The sequence below is a fragment of the Haemorhous mexicanus genome, chromosome 3 (genome assembly GCF_027477595.1).
Source record: "Haemorhous mexicanus isolate bHaeMex1 chromosome 3, bHaeMex1.pri, whole genome shotgun sequence".
Taxonomy (NCBI): Eukaryota; Metazoa; Chordata; class Aves; order Passeriformes; family Fringillidae; genus Haemorhous; species Haemorhous mexicanus.
In genome coordinates this window covers 68,406,539-68,432,921 of record NC_082343.1, presented here as the reverse complement: position 1 = coordinate 68,432,921, position 26,383 = coordinate 68,406,539, and the positions used below count along the sequence as shown (strand labels likewise).

The window sequence follows — 26,383 nt, the reverse complement described above, 5'->3', positions numbered from 1 at the left end:
TCACTCGTGATTCCTAGTTGTTGCTGTGTTTCTGTCTTTGGATTTGGCTAAAACCACGACCATGTTAAGGAGGCAATCTCACCTGAGGTCATGCAGGCAGACCAGCCTGTGCAGGTGGTGCAGATGCTCCATTTTAAAGTTGTGATTACTTCCCCAACCTAACTCAGATGCCTTTTTCTTTCCTTTATTGCAGTCTTTGGCACCCCTTTGGAAACGTTAACCGAAAGTTATATTTGTTTTTCCTGAAACAAGAAATGTTTACCCCTTAGCCTGAGGTCAGAGTGTGTTGCAGAGAGTTAAATGTTGAATAACCAGGCTGTCTCATCCAGGCTGTTCTGTCATCTTGTAACTGCAGTGTTAAACACCACCTTCCCTGCATCCTGCAAGGAAGGACATAGAGCAGCACTTTTTGTGTCCTTGCAGGGTCCTGTTGGTTCCCACTGCACTGTGGGTGTGTCAGGGTTGGAGCAAAGAGGACCTCCCTTGGTGAGGGGGAGAGGAAGAGTTACTGCTTGTCAAAGTATTTGTGTGAATGTGGGATGGAGATGGATTTTGAGACTGAAGGTATTTTCATACAACAGATCCTTGCTGGTTTTGTCAACTGTTTGTGAAAGACTTGCACTCTGGATGAGGTTTTAGGCCTGAAGTGAAACAAGTGTAATCCCTGTTCATCTCATCCCCAGCTACTGAGGTAATTCCAAATTGACTTATTTGAGAAAAGGCTACAATTTAAAACATTGTTTTCCCCAAACAAATGCATTAAGACATGATAATCGTTTAGAGGTACATCCATGGATTGTTGCTGCCATCTTGCCTGCCAACCACGGCTTACTCTGCAAGTAAAGACTGGAAAAAAAAGGAAGATTCTCTGTTGAACAGAGGACATAATTATCTAATATCCAAACCAAGTTTCTTAAAGACCTCTGCAATTGTCAAGCTGCAGATTTCAAATGAAGTTGAGCAATATGAAAGCAGAATGAGCAGAGTGAACTGGCCATTCAATAGCTGAAGAGGGAAATAGTTGCTTCTAAAAGGAAGCAAAAGCCTTACAGAAGAGGCAGAAAGTATTAAGAACTAGAGAAACAAGCAGCATGTAGGCATTGCCAGCTGGTGTGAAAGAAGAGAGTCCTCTGGGCACGCAACTTCTTAAGGGAAATAGAAAAAATAAAGGAACATAATTCAACAAGGAAAGCTCAGGAGCTGTGCCAGAGCCTGGTTGACAGTAGAAGTAAACTAGACCTCATAAAACCAGACAATGCTGTAAAGATCATCAGATTTGCAAAACAACACTATTATTAAAAAGACAAAAGCAGCAGGCTATTGCTAACATTGAAAAAATAAACAAAGTGTAAAATAGTCTCTTCAGTCTCCAGAGGGGCCAGCCAAAGGATATCCACGAGACAATTTACTGTGTATCTTGCAGGATGTTATACTGCTTGGAGACAAAAGTGTTTTTTTTAAGCCACCTAAACCATACCAACAGATCAAATATTCTGCATGAAAAGCATTAAAAGTTAGCTTAATTATGGAGAATATTAAAATTAGTATACTTGAAATCCTTAGACCACTAATATCTCTCCTGCAGAATTTTTATAAATATGTATAAAAGGAATCTGGAGTGAACAGACGGAACCACAGTTGGGTCAACTTCTTAATGAGACACAGGAAGAAGGAAAGGCCCTGGCATCTAGATACAGTGATATTGAAATATGGAGAACACCTACTCAGCTTCATCACATGTAACACATCTGTTTATTAAATCAAACTCTTTCCTTTGTTCTTATAAACAAACCAAATAATCCTGCCTACTTACCCCAGCAGGGCTCCAGCCAAGTCACTTTAACAGGAAGCTGAGAGAGATCAGCATTCATGACTCGTTTTTCAAGCCGAATATGCAAAACAGCCCACCTCACAACTAACATTAGAAGATGAAAAACTGATAACGTGATCTGGCAGTTCTCAAAAGGGATCTTAAAAAACTTCTGGCTAAGTCCCAGGTTTAGGAATTAAATATTTATCCAGAGTCAAGTCCAAATGCTGCAGTAAAAATTAACAGGACCCTATAAGCAAGTTTCTCATTTTCATACTGGGGCTTTCTCCATCATCTCTCATCTTCACTGTGGTTGTACAGTATTCATATAGATAGCCCAGGCAAGTCTGAGGACCTGACAGTGTAGTGCTGATAAGGTTTAATTCAATTATCTTGAATTATTGTTGAGAAGAAATATATTGAAATGTTTTGCAAGGCTTCCTCAGTTTGCAACAAAAGAACAAGTGAATGTTTCATAGTATTCATAAATTCCACCTGCCCACCCCCCACCCCCCCTTTTTTTTTTCTTACAAATGTTTCCAGAAAACCTAGAAACCTTTGGAAAATATTCCTCCCTTGAGTATATACTCTTTCTTGCTTCTATATCCTTTAAGGAATTCATCCTAGGCTCCCCTTTTTTTGAGCTGACCATGGGAATCTCTTGATACGCCAGAACTGCTCTTGGCAGAAGATAACCATAGCCTGGTAACCTTTTTGGATTTATTACTTAATACTAGAAACTTGTCTTCAGACACTGAATGTTGGTTTCTTAAGCTGATTGCTTCTAAATTTCTTGTTATAATTTGGATTATACGGCTCTGTGTGTCTAGACTATTTTGTATTTTACTTTATTTTATTGGTTTTGCTCATGATGTATGATCTGTTTGTATAATTATCTGGAATGTATGTAGACTTGCTACTGGAGGAGACACTCATCCCTGATCCAGCTGATGTGTGGTTGTGTGAATCAGCCATCTAAATTATACCTCCAGAGTAGATAGGTCACTGCCAGTCGCTGTGAGGGAGAAAGCCAAAGAACACTTGTGAGAAAATATGTAGAGACAGTCCTTGAGAGAAGAAAAGAATGAAAGCTCTCTCAGGTGTTTTATTTTGAAGACATGCAATGCTCCTTGTCTTTTCCCCGTTTTTCTCTCTCTCAAAAAAAAAATCTTAAGTTAGCACTTCTCCCACTGCAACCTGACACAAAAGACCTTCTCAAATAAATCACTCGTGCAGTTGACTGGTATGACACAGTGTCAGATGCTGTCTTTTTGATAAGTTCATTTCCTAAGCAATTTGTTTAACCCTTTTTATAGACATTGTTTTCTCTGACTAAGTCGTGAGTCATTTTTCAGCACATGAGTACTCCAGGGAAATGTCACACTCGTCGCTTGTTTCTCTGCCTGCCTGCCTTCACCATACAATTTTTAAGGCAAAAGGACAAGAGTTCTCCTTTTGTTTGTCCCATTCTGCTGACAGCTGGCTCTCATTGGCTCTGATTGGGCTGCTTTCTAGGCTGACCTTATAGTTGTTATAAGGCAAATGAAGTATTTGGAAAAGAGCCGCTTCCCTAACCCGGAGCACCAAGCAAAATGAAGAAGCTTTTAGGAGCCTGTTATGATGGGTATCACTCATCAAATTTGTGTCATGATGTGAATGAAATTCCTTGTGTCTCAGAAGTCAGTTCCAAGTTGCTCTAAAGTAGCCACCACCACCAAGATGAGGTTGTCTAGGAAAAATCAAAGCAGTAGTTTTTCATCTCAAAGGCTTGCTTTAGGACACAAAAGCTGTCATTCACCTCAGCAGAACAGATGGGCTGAGGGCTTGTAAAGGGTCATTTGGATTTTTTTTCCTCTGGGGAAAAAAAGTCTGTTTGCCATCTTACAAAAACCTCTTCTTTGCAGTTTATATTGTACATAGACTCATAAATTTGAACAAGTATATTCAAACTGCTTTGAATTTTCTGTATTGTCTGTGCCTGAGGGCAGCGAGGGACAAGTGTGTGCACCCAGGTATGGTGACAGAAGGCAAATGCAAAGACTGTGGCAGTCTCAAAGGAACACTCCCCTTGGGAACTGACTTTCTGAGGAAGCAAATGTAATTACTAGGAGTCCTGGGCACGCCTGCTGTCACAAGAAAGGAGTGTCCCAAAGACTGTTCCAAGATACTGCAGTTGGTAGCTATAAAGCCCTTATCTAATTCACTGTAAGCACAAGGCTGTCGTCTCCCTGTCCCACTCCCTTCATCTTCCCCTTTCTCTCCCTCTCTTTTTTGTTTAAAACTCTAGAGACTTGAAGTGTATACTGTGTTTTTAAATGAAAAAAAGCTTAGGAAATGTTCTAAGGGAAGTGTTACTGCCTCATAGCACAATTCAGCTTGTGGCATGCAGGTCCTTGAAAACCAGGTGCTCTGTATCTGATCTTAATTCTTTCTGACTGGCTGCTGTGCCACAATGGCACGAGCTGTGTGTGTCTGGAGGGTTTATCTCGGGGACCCTGCCTAGATCCCTTGGATTGCTTTTGAATGTAGTGTCATTTTCTCTAATGAGTTACTGCCGGTTGTAAGCATGCTGTGCTTCAAAGGTCGAAGGGCATTAATCCTTTTCTTAAGGCTTATGTGATGAGAAATGTGGATGCTGGAATTGTTGCCATGCAGAGACAACTGGATCCTGGCCACTGCTTGTCAGGGTAGCTTTAGAGCTCATACCCGTAAAGGACTGAAGCCAAAACCCTTTTGTCAACATTTGGGCTGATACTGAAAGAGAATGAGTGTGTTATGAAATTCTCTGCTAATCATGAGACTTTCCCAGCCTAATTACATCACCTAAACTTTTGAAATCTTCTTTGTTCTGTCTGTAGGGCCCTACTGTGGTAATGTGATGCCTGTCCCCAAAGAAATCATTCTAGATAGCAATGAGGCAACTATTCACTTTGAGAGTGGATCCCATGTGTCAGGACGAGGCTTTTTGTTGTCCTATGCCAGCAGTGATCACCCAGGTAAGGTGACTGACAGCCAAAAGTAGTAGAAGATTAGGGGCATAGCTCCCCCTATTTAATTATCATCTTTACAGACATAGAGCTTTAACCTAAAAGTTTGTTCCTAAATATTTCCAGATTAGCATGAGCCATGGTATTTTTAATAGTATGTGTGCAAGAAACAGTTGTAACATTAACCGGGTATAATAGCTGCTGAAATCCTGCCTAGACTATTTGGAATAGAGGGCCAGTGGAGGGGGAAATAGTACCCTCTCCTTGAAGCCCCACTGTGGTTTGAGCTCCAGCATCCATCACACTGTGATAGAAGGGAGAGGTAGGAGGGATTAAAGTTTTCATTCCCACATTTAATGTTCTGGAGATCTGTTCAACTGTGAAGGTGTAAAGCATAAGAAGAGTAGAAGAGGGAATTGAAAAGAATGAAAGAAAATCATAGCTATTGCTTCCTTGCTTCCAGTCTAATAAAATTGCTAAAGTATTATAGAAAGAGGTCTTTAAATGTAATTTCATGTTCTAGCAAATATTTGTCTGTATTTTTACATCCTACAATGGGAATTGACATTTGTAAATTTTCACAGATCTGATCACCTGTTTGGAACGAGCAAACCACTACACAAAGACTGAATTCAGGTAAAGAGGGTTTGCAGCTCTGTATTCTGGCTTGCTTTGCAGTATCTGTCAACTGATTCAATTGCTAGAAAATGTTAAAGAGTCTTGGTTTTCTGGAGAAGTGGATTTTTTTGAGTAATGGTCTAATGCCTGGTTGTGAGAAGCAGTGGTGCAGAATGGAAGACTGTGGCCCAGAAAAATGATGGAATGGAGTTGCAGAGCTCTCAGCAATTCTCATTAAGTGCATACATATACATGGTATATGTAAAAAGAGTTTCCACTTTGAAATTCAAAGTAGCCTCAAATTCCAGTGCTTCCTCTGGGAGCAGATCACGTCCCAGCTGATACAAGATTATCTGAGGACAAGCTATAATTTCTCGGTTCCTTGAACTTTGTGATAGGTTTGAAATGGTAATAAATTGTGCTCTTTTGGCTGCTGTCTGGATGTGCATATAGGCTTCTTATCTTACTCTGAAAACTTGTGTGGTAGCATTTCTAGAACAAGAAAATTAAATAGAAATAAATGCCCTTGCAGAACTGCTTTTCTGGGTCTTTGTGTGCTACTATGTTCAGTCCATCTATGGACTCAAGGGCCCATTATTTAGCTCCTAGACTCACTAACAGAGCATCTGTAATTTAGAGAAATTACTGCGAAAATATTTATTTGTAGGAGTTTGTTTGTGTATATTGTCACTACAGTTCATGCCTTAAACAAGCCTTTCTTCTCTCACTACAGCAGATACTGTCCTGCTGGCTGCAGAGACATAGCAGGTGACATTTCTGGGAATATTGGAGAAGGATACAGAGATGTAAGTACACAGGATAATGGGGGCAAATTTATAAAGACAAAAGATACAAGAATAGAACAACTTAGTTTCATCTTTTGCTGCTTGACTTTTGTTAGTAATTCTTCTGGGCAGTTTTGCTATACCTTTTATTATCAGTATATAAGTAAGTTATCAGTATATAGGCACACAGAGGCGCTTTTCAAACAGACAAACCAATTGTGTGAGAGCAAAGTCCACTGATTGTCAAATATACTCTGGCTTTCTGGAAAAAGCCTGCCTAGTGTTTGTCCTTCTTGAGGCAGTGCTCATCCATGTACAAAATATTTCTATGATTTTAGCTTTTACTTGTTTGGTGTCCACATGTGAAAAAGATACATTTCAGTAGCACGTGGGTTTTCTTTAAGGTTATGCCGGCACTATTCCTAGCATATGCTTTGAGTTGAAATAAATATTAAACACTGCCTAACCACATACCACTGGTAACTACCAACCTCCTGGGTTGTTTTAACTCCTTGTTCTTCAAACTGAAAAAGTTAAAGTGGTTGCATTTATCCACAGTTCATGTGGCTCCGAGCTCTGCCCTCTCTGTGCCCCTCACCCTGGACTCTTCTCCTGTCATGTCTGTGAAATCTTTACCTCTCTCACAGAGGAGAAAGCTTAATCATACCACTGAAGAAAAGTCCCACCCTATCACAGTCACTGAGTTTCCAAAAAGTCAGTGCTCATGTTTAACCTGTTCATCCAGTTATTCAAGCATGCTGGCTCCAGCCTGGAAAGTGGCAGAGCTGAAGAAACAAAGAAATGCCACATTACATTCTCATTAGCTGGAGTTATTCTGCCCTTGCTTCCAATGATTAGGGCAGAAAAGCAGCACATGGCATGACCTCATGCAGATTTTATCTGCACTGAGGAATTTGCAAAAGAAATTTTCCCTCCACCATTAAGGAGGATTTTCTGATGGGAAGAACCTGCAGGGCTCCCCTGGAGATGTGCTGCCTTTGTGCCTCCACTCTCCCCACCCTTCTCTGGAGGGACAGCCCAGCACCCCAGCTTGTCCAGTCGCACAGCCCAAACTGGGCCAGTATAAATCTGACCCGCCTCTGCCTGCAGCCTCTAGGAAAGTCTCCTTTCTACCTTTCTCTGTCCCTTTCCTGTTTTGCCCTAGCCCTGTTATTGCCACCTAGTTGGCACGTGAGTTGTCCTTCCTGTATCTTTCAGCACTATCCCACCTGAGATAATGGGAAATGGGCTGCATTTAAAACCCAGCAGCAGCTACTCAACACACAGCCAAACCCCTAATGTGCGCCATCATTCAAATCCTAAAGTGCAGTAATAGATGGGTCTGTCCAGGCAAGAACGCCAAGGAATTATTGATTTATCTTCCCAAGGAAGTGTTGCCTTGCTTTTGACTTTTTTTTTTCCTGAGGAGTGACAATCTTACAGCTCCATATCAGAAGCAGATTATTTGTTTTTTCATTTGAAAAGAAAAATTACTTTGGGAGACGTATATTTTTCAAAGATTACTCCTCTTTCTCCCACCCCTGCCTCTTATTCCTCTCGAGCTTTTGCTGGATTTTATGAGCTGTAACACCTGTACACCGGTAGCTTGGGAGGGAAGGCATTAGCAGCTTGTCAGATTGATATGCTGAGCCTTGGCTCCTGCCTTTCAGACGTCTCTGCTGTGCAAGTCTGCGATCCACGCGGGCGTGGTGGCGGACGAGCTGGGCGGGCAGATCAGCGTCACGCAGCACAAGGGCATCAGCCGCTACCAGGGCGCCGTGGCCAACGGTGTCCCCTCCCTCGAGTGAGTACCACAGCTGGGGCTGGCACCGGGGCACAGGGCACTGCCACCACCTGCACAAGCAGGCGGGGACACCGTTTTGGGGAGAAAAAGATGTTAGGGGTGTTTCTAGGGCTTTATTAAAGTGGTGTTGGCAATGGAGGCAGGAAGAGGTTGCAGGTTTTCAATGGCTCTATAGCATGTAGGGTGGTACTTTTTTTTCCCCCCCTTCTGCTCCTTCCAAAACATATTTACAAATTGCTTTGCTAGCAGATACATGAGAGTATGATGTTCTGCAACAAACAGCTTTAATCGATGAGCTAATAAATCATGATAAATTCATGTTGAAGTTTAAAGAAAGCTAGGAAAAATGAGTAAGTAAAAAGTGCCATTGAGCCATAGGGGATTTAATGAACAACTTCTTAAACATTGTGCTTTTGACATGTTCAGAATTTTTCTCTTTTAGAATATTTATAGCAAGGGTGTTATATTTACCGCTTATCTTCTGACTTTTAATTGTACTGCTGTTGAAGTAGAAATAAATCCTCTAATCTCTATCCAGCACAGTAAGACCTTCCAGCAACTGCTTCTGTCATTCCTGTTGGTTTATAGTTTTTAATTTTCAAATGTTATCTGGATTTTGCATGGGGCCTTTTTTTTTCTTTTTTAAGAAGGAAAATTTAAGAAGGAAAAAAAAATCCATCCCATAACCTATGAGAGCTAAGGCAATATATAATTTTTATACCATTTTCTTGTTTTCTCCATGATTTCTCACACCCTCCTGACAATTTTACAATCATGGTTTCATTCATTAAAAAAAAAAAAACATTCATGTGCTCTGTTGCTGTGCTTAAACTTCAGCAGAGACTGAAATGCTTTATATACAATGGCACTAGAGTATACAAAGCTGGGTAGTATGTAGATCATAGCCAAAGAACTGTACAGCCTAAATATTTTCCATTTTTCTTGAAAGTTAGTTGCCAAAGAAAATGAATATAAACTTGTCTCAAGCAAAGCAAGACTGAGAGCTCTGGTCAGACACCAAGCCCCTCCATAAAACAAATAATACAAATTCTTTCCATCACATGTGCCAGCTTAGTGAAACCCTAAATTGAATATTATGTACCTTATATAAAGATGTTACAGAACTGTAAACACACATTCCTATGCTTGTGACCCTTGATAATCCCATAGGAGTAATTTGGACAGTAGCACATAAAATTTTATAATGAAGGGGAGTTGTGATTCCCATTTGTATTTTTTTCCCAGTGCAAGAGCCAGTGGGCAAAGAATGAAGTGTGTAATTCTGCAAGTGTGCACATGCTGGGGGCTTTAGCCCATTTAATGTGAGGCCTCTGAGAGAGAACCCTAAGGAGGAGCAGCAGCCCTGTAGCTCTCCTGCCTATCGGGGCAGACAGAGGCACTCCTTGAGCACGATGCACATCTCCAAGGGACAGAGTTGCCCCGAGGAGACAACAGAAGCTTTCTACAGGTTATACAGGAAGCCACAGGTTCACTGCCTACAAACTAGAGGGCACAGAGTTTGAGAAAAATGGGAGTGTCAGCACAGCGCTTCCTAGGATGTTTCTGCCACACCTGGCAGCTGGGACAGTCTCTAGAGCAGCTGAACTGTTGGTGTGAGCCCAGGAGAGGGAAATGAGAGTATGTAGGGAAATGCTTTTGCTCCAAAATATGAAAAAGGGCTCCTAGAAACAGTAGGCCTGTTTACTATGGAAATGAACCAATGCATTTTGTGCTTTAAAAAGTCTTTTATAAGCGGTATCTACAAAGCTGCATGGCTTCCCTGTTCTGCAGTACCTACACACTGAAAGAAAATCCTGACATGAGCCAGTGCCTGCAAGAGAAAACTGGTGCTTGAGCAGCAGTGCCTTAAGAGCTTTTTAGATGCCCTTAAATAAGAGCTTGCTCAAGCTTTTTAAATCTCATTTATAGTGGATTTCAGTATTAAAGGTTTAAATTATTTAGCGACTTTAGCCGAAATTGACCTCATCAAAAGCTGCTGCTGGAGTGCATCGAGCTGTTAAGTGTTGTGTTGTTAATATGGAGTTATGTCTCGCTCACCCAGCACCCTGCAAGAGCTGACCTTGGCCTCTCCACTCCATCTCTCAGTGTGTTTGTTACGCTCCAGCATGTGTGAGGTTGTCACTTCCCGTGATCCATGTGCAGACCTGCACCCCCAGATGCTGTAATGAAGGCTGAGTGGCTGGGTTTATTGGGCAGTTTTGATACCCCAGTGCAAATATACAGGGTGCTGTAGCATGGCCTGGCCTGTGACTGTACATCTGCACATGTGGAATCATTTGCTTTTGAAAATGCAAGAGAGTGTGTGCTTGTCAACAGTGAAAGATGAGATTTGGGGTTAACCTGCACTGCTTAGGAGAAGCTTGCTTGAGACCAGCTCTGGCAAAAAAAAATGAAAGGTGGGATCCTGAAGGTTGTCAGGCAAATGAGGAGCATGGAGTGATACCCTCCCTTAGAGGACAAAGTGGAACCTGTGTGACAAAATTCCAGCAGTCACATTAAGAAACTGATGAATTACCACTTACTGAATTGGGTTGTTCTCTTTAGTGAATTACAGTAGAAATTTATCAGCTTGATTTCATAGCTTTGTAGACGTTAGAAATGCTAACCTCTCTTTGCTAAATTTGCAGTCCTCTATTTGAAAGTGTTCTGGTTAACTTTTTTTCATTCTAAGTATTAAAGGAGCACTGTGATTGCTGTTTTGGGTAGGTTTTTCTGATTACCTAGGTATTTATTTTCTTCTTTTTTCTCTTGAAATGAATTGCATTGCCTTCTAAGAAATCAACAACTGTTGTGGCTGTGATGTGGAACTGGTTTGAAGTGAGCAGAGTGCATCTGATTGCCCCCAAGGATTGCCTGTGGGGAAGATGTGGGAGGGAGGGCTTGTGCTTCCCCTTCTAGCTACTCAGCCGCCTACATGCCCAAATAAATCAGCTCCCACCCAGAGCTCTGAAGGGCTTGTTTGCCTGTAGCCATTAGTTTTCCCTCAGTGACAAAAGAAGGCAGTGTTTGTATTGACCTTGACATGGGACTACTTTCCTATTCCCCATTTGCAGTGCTCTCAAAACATATAGCCCTGCAAAACGTATAACACTGTGGTAAGGCTGCAGACAGTAGCATGGGAGAAATTTTCCTGGCCAAAAGCAAAGAAAGGGCAGCCTAAGGGAATTGTCTCCATGCTTAGTGCAGAAGTTGTTTTACTGCTTAGTCACGCTAGCCAAGGCTTTTCAAAAGGGGCCAGTGATGCATGCAGCTAATCGAAGCGACAGCGGAGGGGGCAGATTTTCAAGAAATCCAAACTAATTTCATGTTAAAATCCTGGCTTTTCTTTTTATTAGGCAGCTAGTTGGAGTCATTGCTTCTGGAATGAAACCTCAGGGGCATCTCCTTGGGAATTAGAAAGCAGCTCCCTGAGAGGCCAAGGAAAACTCAGCTTTCCCTTAGAGTGGTGATTTTATCTTGTCCTGCATTGTGCAGGGCTGTGTGGAGTGGCCCAAGAAATGGCTTTTCCCCTGAAGCAAAACAGTCCATGTCAGAAGGAGGAAGAAAAAGGGAGCCATAGATGTGGTTAATGGAGCATAAAGAACCATTCCTGATGGGAGATGTTGGCTATGGTTATAACAGAACTGGTTCCCACTCAGATTAAAACAAGGACTAGTTTCCATCCCATTTCCATCCTATGACACACCTGTAGCCCAAGTAGGAATGGCCGGAGCTGGTGTGGTTTAGTCTCCATCAAGTGTAGCTCTTTCACAAGCAGCAGGAGTAACAGGGTGATGCAATGGGAAGTCACTCTAAAGCTTTAAAAAATGCTTAAAACCATTAAAAAATTACCTGAATTCAGTCACAGTGAGAGACGCACTTGAGTGCTCTTAAGGGGGTCAGTATCCAGCCAGCAGAGAAAGTGGCTGTCTGGCCAGAGATATTTTACTGGATAAACAGTGATTCTGCAGCTCTACCTCAGCACCCCTGTGACCACCTCATGAGAGGCTGAATTACCTTTTTCTTTTCTTACAGTGGTTCTCTGTCAGATAAGCGATTTACGTTTACTTCAAATGGTAAGAAAGATTGCTTTGTTTTTAGCTGTTTAAGTATTTTCTGTAAAAGTTTTAAAAAATAATCAGGAGAATGTCAGGCTGTGTCTAGGAAGGATATTTTAGGACAACAGTTTTTTAAAATTGGCAAGTGAATAAAAAAATTGAAGAGATCTGAAGTGAGCTAGAAAAAAAACAGAATATGTGCAGTCATACGCACACAGATGAGAAACAGAAATAGTATTCTGCTGTTACATTTCTGGTGCCAGCATATGAAAAATGACAATCAGATAATCCCATTTTTATGTACTTTAGGCCACAGAAAATGAAAGCAGTTTTTCTTCAGACATTTGTAATTTCCATCTTCATCATACAAGCGGAGAAAGAAAACATAGGAGAAATGAAAATATATTTATGTTGCACTGATACATAAGGCCTTTTTGTTTATGGCTTTCCAAGATGCAAAACCCTCTTTTAATCTGTCAAGCCGTTCATTTCCATAAAACACAGCGAAGAGGGGGGAAAAGTTCGCATTTGTTAGTTTGAATTATATTTCACTCATTTGAGATAAAATCATTTACTATTCTACTGAAAACTGCAGAGCATGTATAGGCCTTTGAATCTGCCAAGGAATTATTTTTAACTTCATTGAACCATATTCCACTGGCCTGTTTTCTCTGAAGAACCTTGATGTGCAGAGACTTTGTGGCTTCTTTGGTGGAGTTTGTAGTGCTTACCCACAGATATTATCTTCATGATATCACATCTTGGCAGCTGTATCAAGGAGCTTCTCTAATGAGTAACTTTCCTAGCCCTAATTGCAGGTGGGAATCATGAAATATTTACAGTAAAGTATTTCTCTCAGCACAGTGCCTTCATCTGTGAAATGTTTCGTACAGCAGAATTAGTTAATGCCAATCTCAAAACATAAATATTATGTTTCAGAAGGAAACATTTAAAAATAAAAAATGTCTTCACAGGAATGAGACAAAAGTGCAGAGATTAAAAAACTAAATGGCAAAAATAGCAGATGTAGTCAGAAGGTGTCATGTATGTAGGAGTTAGACTGGTAAAGGATTGGGACTGCAGCACTCCGGTACTGGATCATACACTACAAATTGACTGGTAAACACCACAGCTAATGGGGAGCATCAGGCTAGCACTAGATTCAGCAATGTCTGACTTTGCTGTTGTGGGTGGTCTTCAAATGTTGCTAGCCTAATATAAAAATATCCTGTGAAAATGCAAAATAACTCCTTCTGCCTGTCTGTGTGGGGACTCCTAGGCTGCAACAAATCTCTCAGTCTGGAAGAGGGATTCCTCTCCAAGAGCCAGGTTACTGCATCTTCCTACTGGGAGGAGACCAATGAGTTTGGGCAGCTACTTCTCTGGTCCCCAGACAAGGCTTGGCTACAAGTCCCAGGATGGTCTTGGGCCTCTAACCACAGCAGCAACCGTGAATGGCTGGAGATAGACCTGGGAGAGAAGAAGAGAATTACGGGTATGTCGCTCTCGGGGTATTAGAGGGTTTCAGCTGGAGAAGAAACTGCATGCAGCTGGAAAGCTGATAGTGCACTACTGCAACATTTCTTTTGTTAAATGTAATTAAGTGTTCTGCACTCAGGAATATTGTTTTCCTGTTTAAAACAAGAAAATATTTACAAGACTGGTCTTCCTACAAGGATATAGGATTGAACTCACCTATGCATATCTGATCTGTAAACATGCTGACAGAACAAAGTACTTACACAGGGAGCAGTAGAGTCTGGGTGCATGATCTGGAATCAATAGGAAATGTGAAAGTCACAGCCTTTGAAACAAGGCCTAGGTGAAAGATATTCCTGTTTTGTTCTCCTGGTTTAGTTGCAAAAATATAAATTACAGTTGCTGCTAAAAATGTAAAGATGGCTGATACAGACCATAATATCAAAAAGTAATTATCATTTTGGAGTCATAGAATCACAGAATGAGTAAAACTGGAAGGCACTACAGTGGGTCATATGGTCCAGCCTCAAGCAGAGTGATCCTGGAGCATACAGCACAGGATTGTGTCCAGGTAGTTCTTGGGTATCTCCAGTGAGAGAGACTCCACCATCAGTTTAGGCAGCCTGTTTCAGTGTTTGGCCACAGTAAAGAAGTTCTTCCTCATGTTCAGGTGGAACTTCCCGAGCATCACTTTCATTGCCTCTTGTCCTGTTGTTTGGCACCACTGAGCAGAGCCTGGCTCCATGCTCTTGGCACCCTCCTTTTAGATACTGATGGGCATTGATGAGGTCCCCTCAGACATCTCTCCTCAAGGCTGAACAGACCCAGCTCCCTGAGTCTTTTGTGCTCTGTTAAAAATATCTATTGGTCTAAGTTCACAATTTAAAACAGATTTCCATTCTTCACCCAACTTTTAAACTCAATTTCAACACACTTTGAAAAATAAACTAACACCTTGAAGACCAAGTTTTCCAAATTGTTTTGGCTTCTGTGTTTGCATTTAGAAATGTTCCCTTAAAACAGGCACATAGCAAACAAAAATGTTTCTTGCCTTTTCTTAAAAGGGATTAAGACCACTGGTTCTGGATCCATGAATTTCAACTTTTATGTGAAGACATTTACAATGAATTATAAAAATAACAACTCGAAATGGAGAACTTACAAAGGGATTCTGAGCAATGAAGAAAAGGTAAGGGAAAGTGGGAAGGGTAGGAAAACACAAAACAATAATACCTATGCTGCCTTGACATTGGAGGGCAAGCTTTCACTGTCAAGAATGATTAGGAGTTTCAAACTTGTCTAGACTTGGGCTGTCTTCACCAGTGTAATTTATGGCTGAGGAGTAGATAGTGAGCTTGTCGTAACAAGGAAGTTATCCAGGGCTTGGTGAAGCCGTGGGACACACACAGGGAGGCATGTGTATGTCTGCACCCTTCTTTTAAAAAAGTGCTATAATTGCAGCTGTACAGCAGCTGTTGGGGCAAGTCCTTAGCTCAGCTCAGTGTTTGCTCATGCCAGGGATGCTGTTGGTATGGCACCAGCAAAGCTGAGGGTCAGCTCCAAATGCACTGGGATGGTCAATCCACCTCCCCCTGCCAAATGAAACAACCCCTCCAGTGAAGGGCAGAGCTGCTGGTGGAGTTTGTCTGCAAACATTTTCCCCTGAAAACTTCATGTTTCCTTTCACACAAAAGAAATCCCAAAAGCCTTCCTTCCTGTCCCCACAGTGTTCAAAGTCAGACCTCCACTCATCATTCCTGAGGGATCGCAGCTTGCCTCAGGAGAAGGCTCTACCATCCTCAGGGCTGATGGCAGTTTTTGAAAACTTGGCAGAGCTGAAGAGAGATTTCCTGCTAGCTCTGCTTTTCTTAGCTTGCATGGCAAGGAATTTCCAACATTAATGGTGTTAATATTTTTTTAAATGTTAAACTGAGGGGACGCTGGCCCAAAGAGTGACAAATCAGTCTAGTAGTGGGTGAACTGCAAAGGCTTAGCTATTTAAAATATGCAGGCTTGCAGTTTCCCACAGTGACTTGTCATATACCAATATCCTTTGAAAGTATTATATACAATCTTAGTTTCAGCTAAGGTGCATGACAGAACCTGTCCCATCACAAGCTTATATGGCCTGGCATTTTATCTAAGATATGCTGAGCTCACTTCTCTGTCTCATCAGGCTTTTAAGTTTTCCTAGATCGTGCTGAAGCATCTCCAAGAACTAATATTGCAAGGATATTTGTTCTGCACAAGGGGCTGAGCTGATTCTGGATAATAATGCAGTAACAACTGTGTAGTTAATAGTCATTCTTCAAGTTTGATACAGAAAACTGACCATTTTCCTAAAATGCCTAGAAATGGTTCACTTCAGGTTTTTCCTTTTTGTGTTTCTATCCGCTATTTCCAAGAAAGGGTGCTGCAGTGCTCTTAAATAAAAAATCATAGCATTATTCCAGCAAACATTAACTGGGAATTACACAGTATGAAACGGTGATAATCTTTCTCCTCCGAGCTAACGGAAAAATGTGATCATCTGGCACAACTAAAACGATTATTTCCTTCCAGAACTCTCAATTCCTAAAATCTTGTGGCTGAATCCCAGGTTATCAGTGTGTCAGTCTTAGGATGAAAATCTTTGAAGCTGGATGTTAGGAGCACTTTGAAGAAAGAGACTTTTAAAACAGGGCAGACAGTGTGTGCACCTTTTGTTGCAGGTGTTCCAAGGCAACTCCAACGCTGGTGACATAGTGCGCAATAACTTCATCCCTCCGATCGTGGCCCGTTACGTGCGGATCATCCCTCAGACCTGGAACCAAAGGATAGCGCTGAAGCTGGAGCTGATGGGCTGTCGAATAATGCCAGGTATGGGGTCAGCAGCGCATGGTGCCTCTGAAGCCCCCTGTGCTGCCCAGTGCCACTGATGCCCCCTTCTCTCTTGCAGCTAACAGTTCCTTCACGCATTCCATGTGGCAGAAACCGAGTCAGAGCACAGAAACCTCCCTTGGGAAAGAAGACAGGACTGTTACAGAGCCCATCCCCTCCGAAGAAACTAGCTTGGGTAACACTTCCTAGTGCTGCATTTTCTCTAGGACGCATCATGTCTTCAGCTCGGTCTGAGTGAACTTTAAACTTTCTCACAAATCAAAACTTTTATTTTCCCTTCAGACTTTATTAATGACAGAGAGAAGAGGGAGGAGCAATAGGTTCTTTTTGTCTTAAGGCACAGAGAGAGATTGAAAGCCTTAATTTTCCTTGATGTGTTAAACATTGGGCTTTGGTTTTTCTGTCATATTGGTTGATTTGCCATGCTTGGTGGGTGGCTCAAGGGAATACAGTGAGCACTCAGCAGCAATTTTTGGGAGAGTTCTTCCTCACTCTCATCCTGTATTTCAGAATCTTTTAGTATGTGAAGTAGTTGTCTCACTAAAGTGTTATCTTCTCTCCACACAACCATGACTCCTTCCAGAGAGAGTTCCCAGCTGAAAGCAGCATACAGTAGTGCCTGATTGTGTAATTAAACACTCTTCAATAATGCCTGTGTTTATGGGGGCTCAGACAACCTTAATTTGTGTCATACTTCCTGAATTTGCAGTCTTCATCCTTTAATGTTGGGGAGCTAACTTCTTAGACTTTCAAAAGCAAACAAACAAAATCTGGTGCTTATACTGACTGTTTGGTGGGCTCATAGCCAGGCAGGAATTGCCAGACCCACTGTACCAAATGCTACTACCCATTAGGTAGCTGATAGTTGTAGAAATGCCTCTGTGAAAAAAACTAGTTTGTAAGAAGCAATCAGTGGAAGAAAAAAAATTCTGAAACTGCTTGCCAAAAGCAAGCAAGCTCTGTTCATCTGTGCAGCGGTATGAGTAAACCATATCCACGTTCACTGAAATTGAAATCCACAGAGATTTCATCTGCTAAGTTGTAAATACCCTGTGGACACTTCTACTGCCTTATTCTCACAGCTGGCAAGTGTCTGTGGAAACAGGGAACAGCACACTCCTGACACAAGAGCCACCCCACTTCTAATTTTCAAATCCCTGCTCTAAAGCATGTTGTGTTAGAATTTAACAGTGGCTAAACAGGTTTTTCCCTAGGTTCCCTCTTGGAAATCTTTGAACCATTTTGACTGAAACGTTTCAGCCAGTTCAGCATGAGCCAGATACTTGGCATGTAAAATTGCAGTCTCCTTTGGCAGATTTATAAGCAACTGCAAACAGAATGTGTATGAGTGGCTTTGTAAAAGTCATTTAGTGTGCAATAAGAAAGAGCTGCTCTTTGTAAGGATGCATATGGATGCCAAGTCAAGTGCAACCCTTGAGAAAGTATATTCAACTATTTTGTTTCAACATTGTTTCACATGGGTACATGGCATCCAGCCATGGCTGAGGATTGTCTTTTAGCTTTACAGTTGTACATTTTCATGCTCTCTTCAAGAAGCATTCCTGCAACATTATCTACCTTTGGCTGTAGTAAAAATTACCAGCTTTAGAGTAATATACCTTTTAAACTTTTATCCCTTCTTTTTTCTCATGCAGGTTTAAAGCTTACAGCTATAATTGTCCCCATCTTCATCGTGCTGTTTCTGTTCTTGTTCTCTGGAATTTGTATCTGCGCAGCCCTACGCAAGTAAGATACTGGTTTTTGTCAAGGGAGGCATTTGTGGGCACCTAGCTAGCCTGTCCAACTCCATGCCCACTTTCCAGAGCCTCCTTACCAGGGAGCTGGGAATTGATCCTGTTTGTCAGTCTTTCTTTTAAGTAGAACTCAGCTGTCTCTGTAAATTGTATTTCTTACTGTATGCCTTCCCTAGTCAGAGAAAAATGAAGGTAAAGCAGGTCAGAACTGTGCATAACCAGCTGTTCTCTTCACCCTACATATACCCACAAGTGTTGAGGTGTAAAGCAGTCAAAGACAGGATACTTACCACACCAAAGCCAAATAAAAATGCAGTGAAGGGAAGATTTGAGCTGTCTATGTGGATAATTTTCTTTTATTTCCCTCCTGTTGTGTTTCTGCTTCCCAGTCCCTTAAGTTAGAACACTTAACCTAGCAGGCTGGAAGCAGAGCTCGGCTCTGTGGAGTCACACATAGACTGGTGTAAGCAGCTAAAACAAACCTGTTTCATCTCACAAGACTGAGGACTGGAAGAATCACTGCTAACAGTGCTTCCTGCTAGATGCCCATTCCTATGAACCTGCAATTGCATGTCGAACCAGGAAATGCTTCTGTCAGCAGATGGGGATTTGGAAGTGTAAGCAATGCTCTGGTGATGCTGCATCATCACCAGTGATACTCAGCTCTGCCCTGGATTCCCAGTAAATCTATAAAATAGCCAGAGAATTCAGAAGAGCAGACTCAAACGTAGCCCAGAGTGACACATCTAGACATATCAAACTGATGAGTGCCAGCCCTGGAAATTTGAACACTCACAATTTGCACATAGATGGAGAAAAAGAAAATGTCAAAGTGCTGGTTTGCATGCCTGATGTTCTAGTAAACAACAACCTCCAGGAACTCAAAGTGAAGCCTTGTCCTCAGCCACTAAATAAAAAGGCTCTGCTGGAGCTAAGGCATGAAGCTGAGATGCTGTAAGTACTGATGTTTATAAACCCTTTCCTCTCCTGACAGGCGAGAAGCCAAAGGACTTTCTTACGGATTATCCAGTACTCAGAAATCAGGTTAGTGGAGAATCATGCACTTCGTCCTGTCCTGTCCTGTCCACTGGGCCAGCAGGAAGAGGTTTATGCAACTGAGCATTTAATGCTTGTGAAACAGCATCCACGTTTCCTCATTCAAATTCACCTCTTCATAGAAGGGAAACAGCAAATGATAGTCCCACTTGTGTCATCCTAGCACAGTGCCCTGAGAAACAATATAATTTGGTTTCTATGACAGAAAGGCAATTAACAAAAGATCTATTATACAGAGTGCATAAATTAGCATGTAAGAGTGCTCCCAGGTGCCCTCCTTTTCCTTCCCACTTCCAAAATACCTATTTGCAGAAAATTGCTGCTTTTCCTTTCTTTTCCCCACATCAGAGGGGATTGCCTTTCTCTAAGAGAGCAAGGGATAATAATTTTTTATGGCATTAATATTTTCTTCTCACTGCCCTCCCTGGCTGAAACTGTATTTATAAAGCCTAACATTGGCTTGAGCACACTGCTTTAGGACATGACTGCAAAATCCCAATGAAGTATTTTCTTTGTCTTGCTCAATAACATTTTCTAGAGTGGGGTTCCCATCAGCTTGGTAGTTGGGGTGTTTTTCCTGGCCAGCCAGTTCTGTCGAGGAATATCCTTCTGAAACTCGGCTTTCCATAAAAAACCCAAACCACTGAGCACTTCATATGTCTCTTGACAAGTCTCTTGCAAGAGCTTAGTTCCAAAATTTCATCCCTCAGTAGGTGCTGACGTCAGTGAAAGGAATGCTGTTACCCACTGCAGCTCGCCCTCATTAGAAAATTAATTTGTACTTAACATCATATTTGCTAATATGATTTTTCAAGGTCACATCATAATCCTTTCTCACTTGCTAATGAGGACAAATCCCAAGAAATTGGAGATAGCCTCTTACCCAGCCAGTTCATTTGTTGTGTGTCTGCTTCATAAATCAAGCTCCTAAGCCCTTGTGAACCAGGCTTGGGGCTTACAAAGCTGTGAGTCAAACTCACCTCTCCCCAGACCTCCTGGCGCAGGCTCCAGCAAGTCCCTGACACTGGGGATTTTTTCTTTTCTGTCTTACAAGGATGTTGTGAGAACAAGTTAATTGATGAGTGCAGGTGCTCAGATACCAATGAATCTGAATCCACACAAATCTACTGAAAAAGGAGAAATTTTAAGCATTATTTTTACCACATATTCAATGCCAAAACATAACTGACTTAAAGTTGGTACTTTATCAATATACTTTGTTAAGGCATCACTGTAGGCACCTACAGAGTTTGAGCCCTTCTTGCCAAAAATCTTATATAAACTTGGAAATCCCAGTTGATGATTCACTTCTTCCTTCACCCTCCATATTTAGGGGGCTTTTTTTAAACAAACAGCCCATTTTAGTCATGTTTTTAAACTATTTCAATATATTGACAGCAATGAGTATACCAAAAATTAAACTTACTGGTAAATCTTCTGATTCTAAGCATTTAACTTGCTGATAAGACTTCTATTTTAATTTCTTTTTTTAATTTCTTTTTCACAGGTTGTTGGAAACAAATCAAGCAGCCCTTTACCAGGCATCAGTCAACTGAATTTACCATCAGCTATAATAATGAGAAGGAGACACCACAAAAGCTGGATCTGGTCACCAGTGACATGGCAGGTAACAGCTGCTCCCCCTTGGATGCATCCCTTTTTCTCTGTGTGTAGAGCCAGTAACGGAGAGAGGGATGGCCCAGCAGTGTGACAGGCTTCAGCTCTTGTGCAAGCTGAGGCCCAGGAATAGGTTTATTTATGTTCATCCCAGATGTATAGTGAAGCAGCTATAAATATATTAGGGAGGGAAAGACCCACTGGTTTGGAATTTTGTTTTCGTGGAGTTGTTGGAAAAATTTCCTGACTCTGAAATAGTTGCAGCTGAAGGTAATGATGGAAGACACTCAGATATGGATGAAGTGCAAGAATGTGCCTAGGATAGGATTGCTTCCCTTTGCTGACTAATTTTTGTGTTTCTATTTAAACACAAGTGTCTCTGGAAATGGAACACAATGTGATGCCCCTTGCTGCTGATCAAATAGAAAAATTAATTAGTTGGTTTATGGTGGTATTTCATGCCCAGCTGGAAGTTGTGCTGAGATCCCTGTGCAGCTTTCCTGAACTGTCTGGGAGATGAGGTCTCCTGAAGAGGAGGCAGGTAGATGAGAGGGAAGAAGTAAGCCATTCACAACACTTCTCTCCTGGGCTACGTTGGCTCCAGGTCACTGTTTGGATAGAGCAAATCCCAATGAAAGAGCATCAGTACTATTTGCATCCCAAAGGGATGATTTTTTCATTCATCCTCTTAGCACATCTTATCCCTGCCTAGTCTAGTCTCTCTGGTGAGGCTAGTGAGACCAGCCATTTCATGGGATCAGTGATCAGCACTCTTGAAGAAAGATTAGTTTCCTGTTTCCAGCCTCCAGACCTTAGAAATTCCTTAGAATTTCTTCATTGTGTTTGGCAGAGAAATACATTTAAAAAACAAATGGATGGTTACTGTACTTCCATACGGTGCTGATCTCAATATCTTTCAAAGACAGTTTCAATCCTTTATAGAAACTTTCAATATAAATATGCAGAAACCTATGAAGCAGCTTTAAGGAAAGAGAATGAATAAAGGTTGCTAACAAAATATGTTTTTTTGGTTCCCTGGCCATGTCTGGGGAGTCTTTGCTCTCTCCACCATCCCCTCCTACTGTATTTATGGGAAGTCTGAAGTCTCCACCTGGCTCAGGCATATTCCCAGCCCTTAGCATTTCACCTGCAATCTCCCTAAAATTCTTTTAAAAAAACATGAAATAAGAACGGGAATGCATCCTATAAATGCGCCATTTAATAATTTAATTGCAGGGAGCACACAGTTTGCATATAGGTTATCATGCTACATGGAATTCCCTCACTTCACACTGCCTGCTGGCTCCCAAAGGCAGCCAGGAGGAAGCCGAGATGCTCCATCCTGAGCGAGAGAGATTTCTGGGGATGGCGGCAGCAATGCTGGGGAGAGCTGCACTACTTACTTAGAGAAATATCATAACACCTTCACCCTACATGCTGAAGTCTGGGACACAGCCAGAAACTGCCAAAAAGATTCACAGGACATATGGGATCGAATTCGACGCTCATGTCAGATGAACCGCGATGCCAGAACAGAAACCGAGCTAACTTCTTCACGCCTGCGTGCAAACACCAGACCTTAGCAGTGTCATTTACTAGAGCTGTTCAGGCCACCTTTGGTATCTGTAAGAGATTGTCACCAGCGCCAAAGCGAGAAAGTTAGAACGTTCACTTTCCTCATAATAGTATTGCTTGTTTTTTCAGAAAGCCTTCTTGTTCAGACCTCCTCACACACACAGCCTGGCTCCTACCTTAGCTACAGGAGCAAGCAGGCGCTTCTCAAGGCCGTGTTTCCTCCATCTCGCTCCTTGCTCCTGCTCAGGCCGTTTGCCTCAGGCCAGCTCTATCCCTGCCCTCCCCCTTGACTGGGTGTCTGCCCAGTCCCTCCAGCAGCACCATTCCCACTTCTCCCCTCAAGCTCATCCCCCCGGCACGCCTGCAGCCTGCTGAGCTGGCTTAGCACATTTCACACTTCCATTGACTCTCTTGGCTGCCGTTTTGCCTAACTTCATCCTTCTTGTCAGTCAGCTGCTGTGAGATGCCTTTTAAATAAAGCCGGCTCGCTAAGAATCCTCTGGGCATTTTAATTATTCCAAAAGTGGAACACTCATTTTGGAGAACTTCTCGCTTGTGGATCTTCATGCAGTGTCCTTTGTCCAGTTTTGTTGACCTCACTCTTTTTTAGGGCTTTGAAGTATACTCCAGAAATGTTAATTTATTTGGAAGGGTAGGTAGAGAAAGGGAGAGAGGGAGAAGAAAAAGAGGTGGCAGATCGGAGCTTCTCTGTGAAAGGGCTTCTGCTGTGTTCTGCAGCTCTTGCTCGCTGAAGGAGGTTACAGGATAGGTGTTGGGGAAAGGTTTCCTCACATCCCCAATAACCACACTTTTGATACAATAACAGAGTAGCTTTTCAACATAGAATACCTATCTACGCATAAGTTTTATTTATATAAGGTAACCAATCTATGCCTTATTGAGCATTTCATGCTTCCTTTTAGATTATCAGCAGCCTCTCATGATCGGAACCGGGACGGTAACACGTAAAGGATCTACTTTTCGCCCCATGGACACCAAAGAGGAGGGAAGAAGGGGGAGTTCTGAGTTTGAAAATCACTATCACTGCCCTCACAGAGCTAACAGGCATGAATATGCTCTGCCCCTGACCAGCCAAGAGCCCGAGTATGCCACCCCCATCATAGAGCGGCACATAGCAAGAGAAGGTAATTTCCCCCCTGAGAACGGCTACAACGTTCCCGTCGCCTCATCTCAGATACATTCCCTTACCGCCGGCAGCTTCTCCGGTTCCTGCAAAAACGACGCCAGGAACGGAGACTATCAGACACCCCAGAGTGTCATAAACTACGACAAACCCAAAGTTAATGGTGTTCTGACCTCCGTGAGCTACAGCACAGACTACCAGAAGCCCCAGCAAACTGCTCTCGGGGGCGAGGGTTACTCCACGCCCAGAGACTGCCTAAAGCCCATAAGCCAGACAGCAATGACAGCTCTCTTGTGATTTGCCGAGCAGGAGCGGCACGGTGCGCAGGAACGTCACTGCACAGCTTTCTGAAGTGAAAACAGAGTTTGGAGGGACTCTGCTGTGGGAGGCAGAAGGCAAACAAGCCCTGTGTACATAATATTGCTGTCTTGCTGGGTTCTGACATCTGAAGAAAGCATATGCTGTTTATCACTGTTTATAGCAAGAGAGATGTTATCAGTGAAGACTGTACATCTTATTTTCTGTAACTGATCTCAGTGCTCCGTTTGCAATGTGTGCAATTTGTACATAGCTTTTATTTAAGGAGAATTTCTTAGGTTTCCTTTTCACCTGGGGGTTTGAAAGGATTGCAGGAATGACTATTTAAGAAAAACAGTCCTCTTTTTCTGTCTTTATCTTACTTGCTGCTGTACTGGCAGCTGTAAATGGTGTATCTTATGGTTGTGTTGATTCATCTCCTTTCCTATGATAACTAAAGATAGGGCTGTAGTTCTAACTGGGAGGATAGAAGTTAAACTTCTTGCTGCATAATGTGCATGAGAGAAGGCAGCTGAGTATTTAAATACTGTGCTCAAACACAACTTCCCAGCTGCTTTTTTAGCAGCAATTCTCACATGCTTGAATTTGATCTAGCATACAAGCTGAGCCCATCGAACTTGCAACTCATGTTAGAAAACAGGTAGAAAGGCTGAAACTGGCTTTGGGTTCAAGCCATGGTTATCACTCCACAACAGGAAAAAAAAAAACAAAACCAAAAAAGAAACCAAACCAAAAAAACAGAACCAAACAACATATCTAATACCAGTTAATCTGGAGAAGTTTTTTGTGGTTTTTTTATTTATTTATTTAGGAAGTGTGTGCGTAACCAAAATGTGAATTTACAGCTGAGAATTCAATGCTGTTCGAGCCCTAGCTGATTCTTTTGCTGCTAAAACTTTAAGGAAATTTGTTCCTTGGCACAAAGCAGCAAACTTCCTGAACTCTTCATTTCTCCACTAGGTATTTTTCTGTCCTACAAATTTAGTGTAACATTTCTGTTAAAAGTATTTCAACTAACTGAAACACACTGTGTGTTTGGGTTACTGTTGCAGTTAAATTTGCAAGACAGCACATCAGCACTGTTGTTTTTGAATAGTTTTTCTTTTGCAGCTAATGTTTCCCTTAGTTCTATTTTCAGACAAACTTGAAAAAGCTTGGGATTGGGTGCAATGTACCGCACAGTAGCTGGCTCCTCTTTCAGCAGGGGCAGCTTTGGAGCAGAGCAGCTTCTGGTCATGACTGGGACCATCCACTGCCCTTCTACCTCCAGTACTTGGGGCATTTCTTTGAATTCAAAAGCTTGTCCTAAAATGTCAAGAGGCAATATACTTCTGTGAAGAAAGAATGGTGCTATACTCAAAGCACAAGGTTGGGAACGAGACCAGTAAAACCTGAGCTCTGGGAAAGCCACTCTTTGAAGGCCCTCCCTTTATTTCCTTGTACATAAACGGGATGATTTGCAAAGGATGCAACGAAGATTGATCAGTCTGTTCACAGAGTGCTTTCAGATCTCTGGGTGGAAAGTGCTGTCAGAGGACAGACTGGTTGCAGTGGTACTGCTCACAAATACTGCTGACTCTGGCCAGACCCGAACTTAAGGCAAGCTCTGAGTGGGTTCCTTGCATACCCCTGTTTTGCAGCCTCAGGCGGTGCCATTCCCCCGTGCTGCCACACCGTGCATGCGATTCCCGTGCAGAGAAGAAAGAGTCAAGGTAACCTCGTAGCCTTCCTGTGTTTGCTGTCAATACAGTTTCTGTGAAATGTCTAAAACACCTCAGGTCCTGAAGTGAAACAGCAGCAGCCTGTTTGTTAGACCGAGCTGGGCGGTGTTGTTTACCTTCTGTTGTTTACATGTCTGTGTAAATAAAGAACACTGGTATTTGTAAATCAGCCACACAGGCCTGCCACTTCACTCGGTGACTCGATTATCGCTGCACGCCCACTCCCGCCACACACCCTGCAGGGTGACAAGGAAGTGTTCCTTACGCCCTGCAAAAGTGCCAGTTGCGCTGCTGTAATTCCCGGCTCCAGTGTGACAGGCTAAAAAAAGATTCTCTCAGTGCCCCATCTAGCCCAAATTTTCTGTCCATGAGCTCTAGAGATGAAGAACACACAAACAAACTCCTGTGGCAAACCCCGCTGTAGGACGTGTATGATTGAGGAGAGGATGCCCTCCTGATGAGCTTGAAACCAATCCTCTGCCCACACAACTAATTAGCCTGACTTGTCACTTTACAAACAAGTTAGTAATCAGACCTACTCCCCACCTAATGAGGCAGCTAAGGAAAACAGCAATGCAAGGGGACAAGGCAGCAGATGACACTACTTGTATTATAATGAACTTTTTGCATATTTCTGCCACATGCTTGGCACATCTGCAGCATGGTACAAGTGTCAAAAGCTTCTTGGCAGCATCTGCCCATGTCTGCTGTCATTCAAACCCATCTTAACACAGCTGATTTAGCCTAATGGAAAGATTGGTCTCAATTTAAACCTTG

The 26,383-nt window shown here is 42.3% G+C and overlaps 1 protein-coding gene and 1 long non-coding RNA gene across 2 annotated transcripts in view; one reads left to right on the top strand and one right to left on the bottom strand.

Annotated features, from left to right (window-relative positions):
- Nucleotides 1-25,775, top strand: part of DCBLD1 (discoidin, CUB and LCCL domain containing 1) — a 46,201-nt gene extending 20,426 nt beyond the window's left edge. Inside the window, exons 3-15 of the mRNA XM_059842229.1 lie at nt 4,669-4,806; nt 5,382-5,433; nt 6,149-6,221; nt 7,871-8,004; nt 12,040-12,080; nt 13,342-13,557; nt 14,606-14,730; nt 16,253-16,400; nt 16,480-16,596; nt 18,077-18,167; nt 19,170-19,219; nt 20,739-20,858; nt 23,347-25,775. Coding sequence (XP_059698212.1) covers nt 4,669-4,806; nt 5,382-5,433; nt 6,149-6,221; nt 7,871-8,004; nt 12,040-12,080; nt 13,342-13,557; nt 14,606-14,730; nt 16,253-16,400; nt 16,480-16,596; nt 18,077-18,167; nt 19,170-19,219; nt 20,739-20,858; nt 23,347-23,864 — 1,823 coding nt within the window. The 3' untranslated portion in view covers nt 23,865-25,775. The remainder of the gene's footprint in view (nt 1-4,668; nt 4,807-5,381; nt 5,434-6,148; nt 6,222-7,870; nt 8,005-12,039; nt 12,081-13,341; nt 13,558-14,605; nt 14,731-16,252; nt 16,401-16,479; nt 16,597-18,076; nt 18,168-19,169; nt 19,220-20,738; nt 20,859-23,346) is intronic.
- LOC132325190 (uncharacterized) lies at nt 14,622-20,742 on the bottom strand. Its single transcript, XR_009485846.1, has 2 exons — nt 20,212-20,742; nt 14,622-16,344 (listed from the first exon to the last, which is right to left on the bottom strand). It is a non-coding gene; the product is annotated as an uncharacterized LOC132325190 (long non-coding RNA).
- Nucleotides 25,776-26,383: the final 608 nt, after the last annotated feature.